General features: G+C 49.3%; 3 protein-coding genes across 3 annotated transcripts; 2 read left to right on the top strand and 1 right to left on the bottom strand.

The window, feature by feature from the left end:
• Window positions 1–298: 298 nt before the first annotated feature.
• Window positions 299–967, bottom strand: B0J16DRAFT_115982 (uncharacterized protein). The gene is made up of 2 exons (XM_046121537.1): window positions 726–967; window positions 299–583 (listed from the first exon to the last, which is right to left on the bottom strand). The coding sequence occupies exons 1-2, from the start codon at window positions 760–762 to the stop codon at window positions 351–353; spliced, it is 270 nt and encodes an 89-aa protein (XP_045985398.1). The 5' UTR covers window positions 763–967; the 3' UTR covers window positions 299–350.
• A 674-nt stretch (window positions 968–1,641) lies between these two features.
• Window positions 1,642–4,780, top strand: B0J16DRAFT_303319 (alkaline-phosphatase-like protein). The gene is made up of 3 exons (XM_046124668.1): window positions 1,642–2,015; window positions 2,077–2,318; window positions 2,372–4,780. Exons 1-3 carry the CDS (start codon window positions 1,786–1,788, stop codon window positions 4,588–4,590), a joined length of 2,691 nt encoding a protein of 896 aa, XP_045985399.1. The 5' UTR covers window positions 1,642–1,785; the 3' UTR covers window positions 4,591–4,780.
• A 1,465-nt stretch (window positions 4,781–6,245) lies between these two features.
• On the top strand, window positions 6,246–12,219 carry B0J16DRAFT_339736 (histidine phosphatase superfamily-domain-containing protein). The gene is made up of 5 exons (XM_046127578.1): window positions 6,246–7,825; window positions 7,892–8,038; window positions 8,101–8,122; window positions 8,238–11,582; window positions 11,646–12,219. Exons 1-5 carry the CDS (start codon window positions 6,727–6,729, stop codon window positions 11,842–11,844), a joined length of 4,812 nt encoding a protein of 1,603 aa, XP_045985400.1. The 5' UTR covers window positions 6,246–6,726; the 3' UTR covers window positions 11,845–12,219.
• Window positions 12,220–12,943: the final 724 nt, after the last annotated feature.

Genomic DNA, 12,943 nt, shown 5'->3' on the forward strand with positions numbered 1-12,943 from the left:
CACGCCTGAGCCCCAATGACGGCACGGCATAACCGATGTGGTACTCGTAAAACCAATATTCCCAAGACAAGTTTTTAGATAGAATGTTTGTGACACCATATGGCTGCCAAGGGTATTCGAGGTCAAAGGCAGGGAGCTATGCAGCCATCCTTACTTACGTGAGCGGGCTTAGCTGAGAGGGGATTTGAGTGCATATCGAGATGGGGAAACATGATACGAGGATGGGATGGGATTGATCAGAACATTGTATCGGCGTTTACTTCATCAGTGCGTATAACAATGGCCATCCCTTTAACACCTTCTATTCATAGTAAACAACGGTTTCTCCATGCACCTGAGAATGATCTACCTCACGCAAGGCAACCCCACCATCCTTTGTTGATTTTCTTGGACATCCCTGTTTGATGGATGCAAGCCAAGACACAGTAGGAGACGAAGATCAAAACACTATGTAAGTCTTTGGGATCTTTGACGCGGTGCCGCTCGTCTAGCGCAGTACGTACTCTGCAAAAGCCGAGCCGACAACGGCTGCAGGCTCGAGCTGTAGGGATAAACATGATACAATTGAGGTCCACCACCATCACTGTAAACGTCACCGATATTAGCGCTTCGGGATTACAGCCAGAACTGGTGTCATTCTAGACTTCACAACACCAGGGGAACATTCAGGGCCAACCGACAGGAGAGGACACAAGGTTTCAGGATGAGATCTAGTGCTCACTCACATGTATTTAGATAAAGAGTCAGAGTAACCCATTGCATCGTATATCAATCAGGTCCACCGTTTTACGCTGTAGCAAATTGGGAATGGGACGGATAAAAAGGGCTTTGGGGGCAGGCAACAAAGGAATCAGCCATCAACTACCGGACTGAAAGAAAAGCCCCCCTTTGTCCTTTTGTTCTAAAAGTGGAGGCAAAGTTTGAATACGGTAGAGCAGATGAGCGCAGGCCGACCAGGACAGGACAGGACAGGCCTTGAAAGAAAGCTGGAGACGATCAACTGTTCTCAGGCCAGGGCGTGCACCTTTACAGAAGGTAGTTGTTGTTTCAGCCGTGGCGCAGCGGGCGGCTCAGTCGACATCAAAGGAAAAAAGCCACATTAGACGGGCAAGATACAGTGGCCATAAAGACAGGTACCGAAAAAACAAGCTAAAAGCCAAGGCTAACAAGGTAGGTGTGGGCACGTCAAGGCGTCAAAAAGGCAGTCCGAGGTAAGCTTAAAGTCTTAGAGGACTTGGGTTGCGTAGTCGATTATGCACGAGATGTTGTTTGTCAAGGTTTGGCTTGCTCTAGTACAGAATGCAGAGACACCTACCGCCCGACCTTTACGGCTCACTCCACCTGCAGCGCAACACGCGACCACATACCAACCCTAGGTAATTCCAATTCTGTCATCAATTCACTGTGATGTGTACTGTGCGCTGATGTTGATTGTCAGTCATGTTCCTGGCTGGAAGACGCTTGTTAAGTGAGGATTTACAGGGGGTGAGGGGCGTTGCGTGTCACTCTGTTTCACTTCAGTCCAGTCTGTCCTGTACTGTGCACTGACTGTGGTTTGTTTCGTAACCTGGAACTGGGGCTGCCCCTTCTCAGCTACTAAACAAGTATGAGAAGAGAGGAGAGGCTAACTTGTTGGACCGATGCTCGTATATCTGACAAAAAGTCTTATGTCCGCTTGGCTTTTGCCTAGATCTTACCTTATTCATTCCCCTCCACTTCCTTCCCCATCCCATCTTCTTGCTTCCTTCCTCCCCGTCAAGTCTGACGATGTGAGAAAGGCCCAAGATGCCTTCAACAGTCTCATATCTTTTTTCTGTGTATTTTGTATCACTGCTATTCGCAAAGTTGCTACATTTGTATATTCACATTCACTCAATTTCAGCCCTTGACTTTATTGTCTACTTACCGAGCTTCTTTCTACAAGATGTCTTCCTAGTTCTCTTGGGTCGCGTGCTACTGCGTCGAGAGCGAACAATTGCTTCCTTTGTTGGTTATCTTTTCGGGTGTATTCTCACGTAAGTTGAATTTGTTTTTATTCATTCCATTGGCTTTGTTTCTAACGGTTGGCGCATATAGTGTAATAACATTCGCTGCCGCTGCGTCGGAACTCGGCTTTCATTACAGAACAGGCGGCGAGGTCGAATGGAGCGACGCAGGCGATTTTGCCAACGACGAAGGCCTCAATGTTCTCATCAGCGAAAGCAGTAGTGTCGTGGTTTCGGCATTGATAATTCTCATTGTCTCGTGGTTACCCCAAAATTACCTTTACAAAACCGTTGGTAACGTCGTGTCGGGTCTAGGCAAGCGCATCGCTTCAGGTATGTTTGTTCGTTACATCATCATGACGGTCATCGTTTAACATGTATAAAAGTGTCTCGATATCTACGAGGAAAGATCCGCCCCCAAAATCAGTACCAGCATGACCCCGAAAACGCCGAGCCTTTCCTCCAGCGCTCCAACACCGGAGGATCTGCTTTTGAGAGTGGGAATGCATCGCCTAACCCAAACTACGATGGGGAAGAGAAGGATTCCGAGGATTCGGCACCAAAGAAGCGACGCATGTGTGCCTTTATTCCATCTTGGGCCATCACGACTGGCGCCGTCCTCTTCATTGGCATTACTTTGATCGCTCGCCCCGACCAGCCTTACAACCACATGGCCAGCAGTTTGCCTTCGCGATTACTCGATTCAGTGAAACCTGAATTCGGACGTTGCGCCTCTCAGAACGAGTGGCCTCTCAGAGGACTCATCGAAAGCTCTAAGTGGCAGGCACCCAAGGGCGATTTCAAGGGCTGGGCTCCCAGCAAAAACAACAACGAATATGTCAAGAACTATAGAGAGAACCCTCCCAAATGGTTACCTAAACCTATTCCCAACGGGTTCCTGAAGTGGGATCCCAAGCGATACAAGGATCAGCTCGATAAGAAGGATGGTCCTAGCGAAACTTGCCCGAACACCCTACAGGATCGGGGCTTTTACAATCCCGTCAACGACCCAATGCGAATTACTAACCTTGACCAAGAAATCATTGCGCCCATCCAAGAAGCACTATCCAACAGCTCTGTCAAGATCCGACATGTTGCTCTGATTCTTATGGAGAGTATGCGCGAGGAGCTTTTCCCACTCCAGCAAGGCAGCGATATCCACCGTATCATTATGGAATCGCACGAAGAAAAGCTCAGAGATGAAGTCAACGGTCGACTCGCTCTCATGACGCCGAACTTCGAGAAGATCACCGGAAAGCCTGGCAATTATGCCTACGCAAATGGCACCACTTACCCTCAGCCCGACTCACCTGTGTGGAATGACAAGACCAAGCCTGGCTTTGGTGGTGTTAACGTTGTCGGGGGTCTTACCAGCAGTAGTGTCTCGACCAAGAGTCTCGCTGCAGCCCATTGCGGCGCTTGGCCCATGGCTGTCAACATGTTCGAAGAAGCCGAGCTCGAGAGCTATCAGCCCTGCATCCCCCAGATTCTTGAACTGTTCAACAAGGTCAAGACCAACAAGACAGCGCGCGGCTGGTTTGGCCTCGGTGGAAACCAACACGCCAAGTTCCACGAGTATCAGTGGAAGCCCGGTTTCTTCCAAGCCGTTACAGACTCTTACGATCGGCAGGATAAGTTCGATGCCAAGATCGGATTCGATTTCAAGGTCACGAAGCCAAAGCTCGACGAAGAAGCCCGCGGTAATCCTAAGATGGAAGAGATCAACTACTTTGGTTATCCTGAGACGGATCTAAAGGAACACATCAAGAAGTTCATTGATGACGGACTGACCGAGAACAAGCGCCTGTTTATGTCACACTTTACCAGCACAACCCATCATCCATGGGGTGTTCCCAAGTGGTACGATACCCAGAAATTCATGGGCAACCAGGGCGGCCGACACCAAGACTTCGACAAATATCTCAACACCATTGCCTTTACCGACAGATGGCTTGGCGAGCTTATGCAGATGTTTGAGGACACTGGAATTGCGGAAGAGACCTTGGTTGTTTTTGTCGGCGATCACGGACAGGCGTTTAAGGAGGATTTCTCCAAGACCGGTACCTACGAGAACCGACACATCAGCAACTTCCGAGTTCCTATTTCATTCCATCACCCCAACATCCCTCGAGTTCAGTACGAGGCCAACGTTACCTCTATTTCTATCCTCCCTACCGTCCTTGACCTCCTTGTCAACTCGGGATCATTGAACACAGAAGACTCCGCAATCGCATCCGACCTCGCCAACGATTACGAGGGACAGTCCCTTATCCGACCATACCGAAAGACCTTCAACGGCCGCCGTGCTTGGAACTTTGGACTTATCAACCCAGGTGGTGGTATGCTCACAGTCACATCAGCCGATGCACCTTGGCGACTGGCAGTTCCTCTCAAGAAGGACCTCGAATACACATTTACAGATCTCGGCAAAGACCCTCTAGAGCTAGAAGCTCTGAGTAAGTGGTCTATCAAGTCCACGGTCAAGGCAGTAAGAAGCCAGTACGGCGGCGCGGCCGCAGACTGGGCGCGCGAAGCTGACGAGGTTGCCCACTGGTGGGCTCTCGAGCGAAGACGCCTCTGGGGATACAACCCTTCGGAGGATTAAATGATTGCTTTGTTTTTCACTTATGACATGATGCATTGGGTATCTGGTTTTGCGATCTTTTGGGAAATTGGTTACAGGATACCATGGCCCACGTGTACAGCATACTTTAAGGGAGAGGCTCCCTCGGAATTGGGTTGATTTAGGTCGTTCTACCTATAAAATGCATAGACTTTTGAATATTAGGAATTTATTATCATCTAATCAAGCTCTGAATTTGATACATCGTCATAAGGGTCTACTCGAAACGCGTAAAGCTAGCTCGCCTTTAACTGTGATCAGCCTCAAACCAATGCCAGGATCATAGCCCCAAGTCGAAACATTTATGCAATCCTTTAACCATGCGTTTCAAAACTACTCCTAGATTTAGATCTTACACAGTACATGATTAGTCTTGGCGATATTGCCGAACCGTTCCTGCAGGCGTTTTACTTATTATAGAGTCGTTCGTGGCAAGAGAGTCCAAGCGATGGACGGCTGGCTGCAGGGGTACCGGTAGTTGAAAGTGAGGATGAGATGGATCTGCGACGAGGCGGTAACCTCAAGGGTAGCAGAGATAAGACCGATATAGAAACTGATAGTACTGGCTCAAGCTGGTTACCAAGGGCCTGGACGACTGGTCAAGTGGCCTGGAAACAGCAAGTGAAGTTAGGGCTGATCTTCTGCATGTCATTAAGCTGATATCACGATCTGGTGTTCATCTCACTACAACCCTACGTTGACTTTAAAGTTTATCGCACGCCTCAACTTTCAAGCCACCGAATCGGGAATTCAAGACATTCTGTAGACCTCGTGGCTGTCCCTCCCACGACTTATTCGTCCAATAATAGTGCTTAATTCAAGCATGCCCCTTACAGACCTCTTCCTAATTGCTGCGTACCTGGAACAATGACGACGAAGATTGTCTTACTCTTCGGCATGGCGCTGCTCTTGCAGCTATCATGTGTTGCATGAACGCAATCCTTTCAACGTTGGAGAAAAACAACCTGATGTGTGTATGGTGATGCTCAGCCTAGATCGTGAGGACTTACATGAAAAGCTTGGAAGTGGCTTCTCCACTATCATACCTACGCTAAAACCCTCCACTCCCCAGATGATCCCATCGCGAACCCCGCTGTAAGATTGATTCACATTAGAGTTGAATGAATCTGGTGACTGAAAAAAACAGCTGTTCCTTGACAAGGTTTCGATACAAGACATTTCCATAGGATCAAGTATTAGAGTTATAGAAGCATAAAAACAGAAGCAGAGTCAATGTGTGAAGAAATGCCTGCCCGCTCTACTCTGCTTGGTCTTACACTTACAGGCCCTTGTCCTGTTAGTCTAGCTGCAATACAGCTGTCACCCCAAATACCGACATCTTGTGACGGCGATCCATCGCACCAGCGTCATTGAATAGCTCCATCTCGGAGCTTCGTTTCTGCAAGGCGAGGAAAGGGGAAGGAGGCCCCCATAAACTGGTGACTTGCATCAATATCGTAGGCAGGTGCAGTAGTGTTAGTACCTGACGAGATCGCGGCACAGCGGGCACCTAATCACATTGCCTTCTTTACCTAGCACCAAACATGGTAACGGCCCAATTCAAACTGAGACAGAAAACAGGTCATCATCAAGCTGTCTTTCGTTAATTTGATATATAGCCATTCCATCTCGCTTTTACGAATTGGAGAGACTTGTTTCACCCTCCAATAACAATCTGTGGGACAAAGACCGACTTTGGACGTTACCCAAGACAGTCTATCGAACACATCGAAAAGCGTCTGAAACTTTGGCTTTGTTCTGTCTGCACGCAATTTAGGCTCGGTAGCCTAATAAGACTTCCAATAAACGGGCCTTCTCAACGACGTCAGACAGTACATCGGCTCGTGGTTGCAGTCATATCGCAGAGCACGCCCATCAATTAAAGTACAAACAAAGCTTAACAGTACGAGTCAATTGGCAGCAGGGTCCTTTGGCAAAAGAAAATACGTTCAATCAAATCGTTTCCAAGGAAATACGTACATGCACTGCAAAGGATAAGCGGCAACAAGCAGACGTATCAAACAGGGTATTACACTGTATCGATACCTTCCATATCATCCGCATACGACCTTACCTTGGCTCACTTATCTGCTACTGAGGCTCTAAACGGCGGACACCATGAGTAACCCACCGGACCCGAATCTTGTTAGCACCGATTCCGTTGATAGCCCAGCAAAAACACAAGCACAGGCACAGGTGCAAGGTCAAGAAAAAGCTGGACCCGGACCTTCGACTAGCCCCTCTACCTCCGCCTCCGGCGAACCTTCCGCCGACTTTTCTACCTCGCCTCGCCGCTCCAATCCACATTCTCTTCCTCATTCTTCGGCCCTAGCTTTTGGTTACGTTCCCGTTGAACAACATCAATTACAGCCCAAACCGCCTCGTCAAGCTCGTGCTTTCTCTTACTCGTCTGCCTCTCTTCTTGCCAATCCCTCTGCTGTTGCCGCTACAAGGAAGAGTCGCGGCGCCGAGCCCGTCACCAGAGAGTCATACGCACGCCGGGCTAGTTTCACGACGTCCCAAAACTCAACAACCGCTGTATCGTCCTTGCCAATCAGGAACCCCCGACCTCTTGCAAGTACTCGCCGCGAGTCAATGACCTCAGAGACCACCGCCGAAGATCAGGTGTTGACCGATTCGCAACTTTCAGACGAACCCCACCAACAGCGAACCCGCTTACCGTCTACCACCGAGAATTCCCACACCGTCTCGTCCGAATCTTCTAGCGCTCCGAACAATCGATTATCTTCTTCCTCAGACCTTCAATCTCGAAGGCTTTCGGGAACATCCGTCTATTCTCTTGCTTCCGCCCGCGGCATCCCCAGTGGTTCGCCATCAGCTCAAAGTTCAGAACTTGGAACCCCACCACGATCTGTGCCTGGCTTTCTGCCGACGAGCAAAGGTACAGGGCTGGTCCAATCCGAAGCCGAGGTTTCCAACGTCATCGTCACTACTTCCAGTCTTCAGGCGGGTCAATCGGCCGTAGGAAATCCTCATCAGCACCATCTGACTGCTCGAGATCACAATTCGCAGCCACTTGACTTTACGAAACGAGCAATCAGGCACGACAACATGCAGAACGCTACGTCCGGCCTGCGCAATCAAGGGCCCGATCGATCCCGCAGTCGAGCCAAAAGACGCTTCAGCGGAAGTACAGCGACCAGCAGCCACAGCCCGAGTAGCGATCGGGCTCCCAACCATCGGGAGAGGGAGGAGGGTAAGTTGATACACTCAATGCTTGGAATGATTCCAAGGCGAAGGGCTTGAGTCTGACTTTATGCAGTAAAACCCTCACGATACGGTGTTATTGGCGTTTGCGCTCTCGATATCAAGGCTCGAAGTAAACCCAGTCGCAATATTCTGAACCGGCTCATTGCCAACCGAGAATTCGATGTGGTCGTCTTTGGCGATAAGGTCATCCTCGATGAAGGTAAGCATTTCACCGAAGTCAGATTGTATAAATAAGAGCCGGACTAATCTATTTGTTTCCAGAGGTTGAGAATTGGCCCATATGGTAAGTTAATACTCTCTCGGTGAGCCGATGTAGCATAGTGGGGTGCCTGAATGCATCTTCAATGCTGCAAGAGGCACGTGCCGAATTACCCAAAACGATCACTAACACCAGACAGCGATTATCTTATTTCTTTCTACTCGGATGGATTCCCACTGGACAAGGCAATTGCCTACGTCAAGGCACGAAAACCTTTCTGCGTAAACGATGTTCCTATGCAGCAAATTCTCTGGGACCGTCGTCTATGTCTGCACTTGCTCGACAAAATCAATGTTCGAACACCAAAGCGTGTTGAGGTTACCCGTGATGGTGGCCCTACATATCTTACACCAGAAATGTCCAAACACATCAAGGAAATCTCCGGGGTTACTCTCGACCCTATTGACAGTGAACAAATACCACCTCCCCAGAAGGTGGAGATGATTGAAGATGGCAACACGATCAGCGTTGATGGCCAAACACTCAGAAAGCCTTTCGTTGAGAAACCTACGAGTGGAGAGGACCACAACATTATTATCTATTTCCCTAGCGAAGATGGCGGTGGCGCTCGAAAGCTATTCCGAAAGATTGGAAACAAGAGTTCTGACTACATCCAAGACCTCAATACGCCTCGAGCTATCACCGAACCCGACGGCAGTTACATCTACGAAAGCTTTATGCAAGTTGACAACGCCGAAGATGTGAAAGCTTACACCGTTGGTCCAACCTACTGCCACGCGGAGACACGAAAGAGCCCGGTTGTAGACGGCGTGGTGCGAAGAAACACCCATGGCAAAGAGTTGCGATATGTGACAGCTCTTGGCCCCGAAGAGAAGGAAATGGCCAGTAAGATTTCTACTGCGTTTGGACAGAGAGTTTGTGGTTTCGATATGCTGCGAGCATCAGGCAAGAGTTATGTCATTGATGTCAACGGCTGGAGTTTCGTCAAGGATAATGACGACTACTACGACCATTGCTCGAACATTCTCAAAGACCTATTTGTTAAGGAGAAGATGCGGCGTGGTGGTGTCACTCCCCCTATGCCGTCGCCCGCACCATCAGAATCTGGAACTGACCCATTCACTCGAGCATCTAATGCATTCAAGGATCGGGAACAGCAAGGTCACTCGAGCGCTGGTGTGAGAACAAGCATAGCATCCAACCCAGCTACCACTGATTCGCAGCCCGATGATACATCACGCCTCGCACCAAGCGGCACGGCCACCCCTCTCATTCCCCAGGAGAGTGGATTGCCTTCGAAAACACACAGTTCATCTGCAACACCGGTGATCCCAACTACTCCCACGGACGTGAACTTGCCCGGTATCCTGTCTGCTCCCCCAGCTCAGCAAAGTGCTATCGCGGATCCTCCACCAGAAGAGACATCTACTGCGCCGGAGCCTCCTCTACCAACCCATTCTTGGAAGTTGAAGGGCATGGTCTCTGTGATTAGACACGCAGATCGCACGCCAAAGCAGAAGTACAAGTTCACATTCCATTCAGAGCCTTTTATTGCACTTTTGAAGGGTCATCAAGAAGAGGTCCTGTTGATTGGAGAAGCCGCTCTTGGAAGTGTCATTCAGGCGGTGGACCTGGCCTACGAACAGGGAATTGAGGATCGTGCTAAGCTTCGATCCCTCCGAAATGTTCTTGTCAAGAAGGGAAGCTGGCCTGGTACCAAGATTCAGATCAAGCCAATGTTCAGGAAGAAAAAGACGGAAAAGGCGGAAAAGACGGAAGAGCCAGCGATCAGTGAGGAGCTTGTCGCGGTGACTGAAAAGGAGAAGGAGAACAAAGAAGCAGAAGAGGGGGCCGAGTCATCAAAGGAGGATAAGCTTCCTGGAGCACCAAAACGACAAGATTCTCTCTCTGGGGTTACAATGTCCAAGTTCACTGCTGCTGAGGAGAGGCTGGTTCTTGATAAACTGCAGCTCATTGTCAAATGGGGAGGTGAGCCTACCCACTCGGCCCGATACCAGTCTCAAGAACTGGGCGAGAATATGCGCAACGACCTCATGCTTATGAACCGGGATATTTTGGACGAGGTCCACGTTTTCAGCAGTTCCGAGAGGCGTGTAACCACCAGTGCTCAGATCTGGGCTGCTTCATTCCTGGGCAAGAAGGACATTGCAGAAGACTTCATCACCATTCGCAAGGATCTGTTGGATGACTCCAATGCTGCTAAGGACGAGATGGACAAGGTGAAGAAGAAGCTCAAGGGCCTGCTGCGCAAGGGTAACGAGCGTCCTGCCCAATTTACCTGGCCAGAAAACATGCCTGAGCCTTCAGAAGTGCAGACAAGAGTTGTGCAGCTGATGAACTTCCACCGACGTGTGATGGATCACAATTACAAGAAGCTATACAGTGGTGCTGTCACGTCACTCAATGCCATCTCGAATCCAAGCACTGAGAAGTTGTCTGGGGACAACTCGAGCTCATCCATCGCATCATCGATGTCACAAGCAAACACCATCAACCAGATACAGTCGCGATGGTGCTGTGGTGAAGATGCGGAGCTATTCCGAGAGCGATGGGAGAAACTGTTCCAAGAATTCTGCGATGGCGATAAGGTTGACCCAAGCAAGATATCGGAGCTTTATGACACCATGAAGTTTGATGCGCTGCACAACCGTCAGTTCCTGGAGTGGGTGTACACACCACCCAACCACATGCTGGACGAATACACAGCTACCGGTACCAAAGAGGGCAAGCCAAAGGAGTCTGAAGATGGCAAGTCCGTTGACGAGAAGGCGGACAAGAGCCAGCATCCTTCCCCAGAAGGTTCCGACAAGGCGGATGCTGGAAGCCGTTCCGCTTCGGTCAAGAAATTGTTTAGAAGACGGTCGTTCCTTAACAATCTACGACACTTCAATGAAGAGGCACCGCCAGAGCAGTACTTCCGTCTTTACAAGGGAACGAAGCAGACTGCATCTCAGACAGATGCTCAAAACGAGCCACTGCAAGAGCTTTACCGCCTTGCCAAGGTCTTGTTTGACTTCATCTGCCCTCAGGAATATGGTATCTCGGACAGCGAGAAACTTGAGATTGGCTTGCTCACATCTTTGCCTCTACTCAAGGAGATCGTGCAGGATCTAGAAGAGATGCAAGCGTCAGACGACGCTAAGTCCTTCTTCTACTTCACTAAGGAGTCGCACATCTACACACTGTTGAACTGCATCATCGAGGGAGGTGTTGAGACTAAGATTAAGCGTAGCACTATCCCTGAGCTTGATTACCTTTCTCAGATTTGCTTTGAGCTCTACGAAGCTGAGATGAAGACGACAGGCGATGGATCATCACCTCACAACGCCCCCACGTTTACATATAGTATTCGTATCACCATCAGCCCTGGATGTCACGTCTTTGATCCATTGCATGTTCAACTCGACAGCCGACACTGTATAGGATGTGCTCCCCGACGAAGCTTGACGCCACACGCGGACTGGCTGCAGGTTATCAAGACCCTTCGAGCCAAGTTCAACCAGTAAGATCCCCTTATCACAACGTCTTCCCTTGCCATGTGAAATCCCCACTAACATCTCTGTAGGGTCAAACTACCAAAGACATTCCTGGCTGTCAACTTGTCTGACGCATTTACCTTTGAAGACCTTGAGCGACAAGGCAGCGACAGCGATGTGTTAGAGATGAAGGCTGCGCCGTCAAAAGGCTTAGCCGATCAGCCCAAGTCCCCTGAAAAGGGAGATGAGGAGCTTGCAACTGGTGCTGGTGAAGTAATGATCTCCTAGGTCCGGGATTTAGGCCCGAGAAGAAGATGAAAGGAGGACATATCATCTTGTGTGACAGAGGCTGCAGGATGGGACTCCAGCGTTCTAGTTTCCTTTTACATTGGGGGCATGTCCCACATTCAGAAAGCGGATAGGCAATGGTGTGTAAGCGACCCATGTAGCCCTGTCAGTACTGTGACGGACTGATGGGGAGCTTCTGAGTTTTGCTGTCACTTTTAGTCCGAATGCTGCAGATAGACATTGAAATCAATACCCAAGCGATAAAAGCAACCCACTTACAAACTCGTACCATTGAAATTACAACTTGACATGTGAAAACTATAATGATACTCTCACGTAACTTATTGTGTCGTTGCATTGCAGCCGCCCTTATCGGGTTAATAAGTTCTTCACATGGCGAACTTATTCTCTAGCATGAGATTGTTGTTAGTCACCTTTTGAGATTCTTGGCACCACTTTCTTCATCGGGATCTCGCTTTTTCTCCGAGGCTCGGCGTAAATCGTCAAGTAAAATCCCCCCTGGTTCTGGGAACCAACAGTGTGGGCTCGGTTGAGAAAAAAAAGGCTCAAGTTATCAACCCCACGAACCAGGAGTTTGGGTCGCAATCATCACCGTATTAGACTCCAATTCCATGTCCTGAAACTGGTCCAGAGCTGTGGGTAGAGATTATCTGGTTCTCGTCAGGGGAATGTCTGAATAGGCGAGGTATACAATGATGCATATGATGGTGCCATTATTAACATGACGGGGGAGCTGCTACAAGACGTTGACGATCGAATTGTGGAGGCATTCAAGCGAAAGCGACAAGGACCACGGTCCTTTGAATTATCCCGGAGACAGGTTCGCCATGCGTTCTGGAATTTGTGGATGCTTGGTAGGTTCTCGTTGCGATCTGTTCAAATGTTGTCGCCTGATACACAAGCTCGTGTTTGAGTTCTGCCAAGAGCGTCAAGACTATCTGGCGATTCGAGGCTTGTGACAGAAGCTCCGTTCGAAAACTAGCCTCGAATGCTGATTCAAGACGTGATTGGTACATACATGTGAAGTCTTTTCTAACGCATGAGGAACCTTTAGGTAGCAAATCAGAGACGGAACTCA

This window comes from Fusarium flagelliforme (assembly GCF_020744385.1).
Source record: "Fusarium flagelliforme strain FIESC 12 MPI-CAGE-AA-0113 chromosome Unknown B0J16scaffold_3, whole genome shotgun sequence".
Classification (NCBI taxonomy): Eukaryota; Fungi; Ascomycota; class Sordariomycetes; order Hypocreales; family Nectriaceae; genus Fusarium; species Fusarium flagelliforme.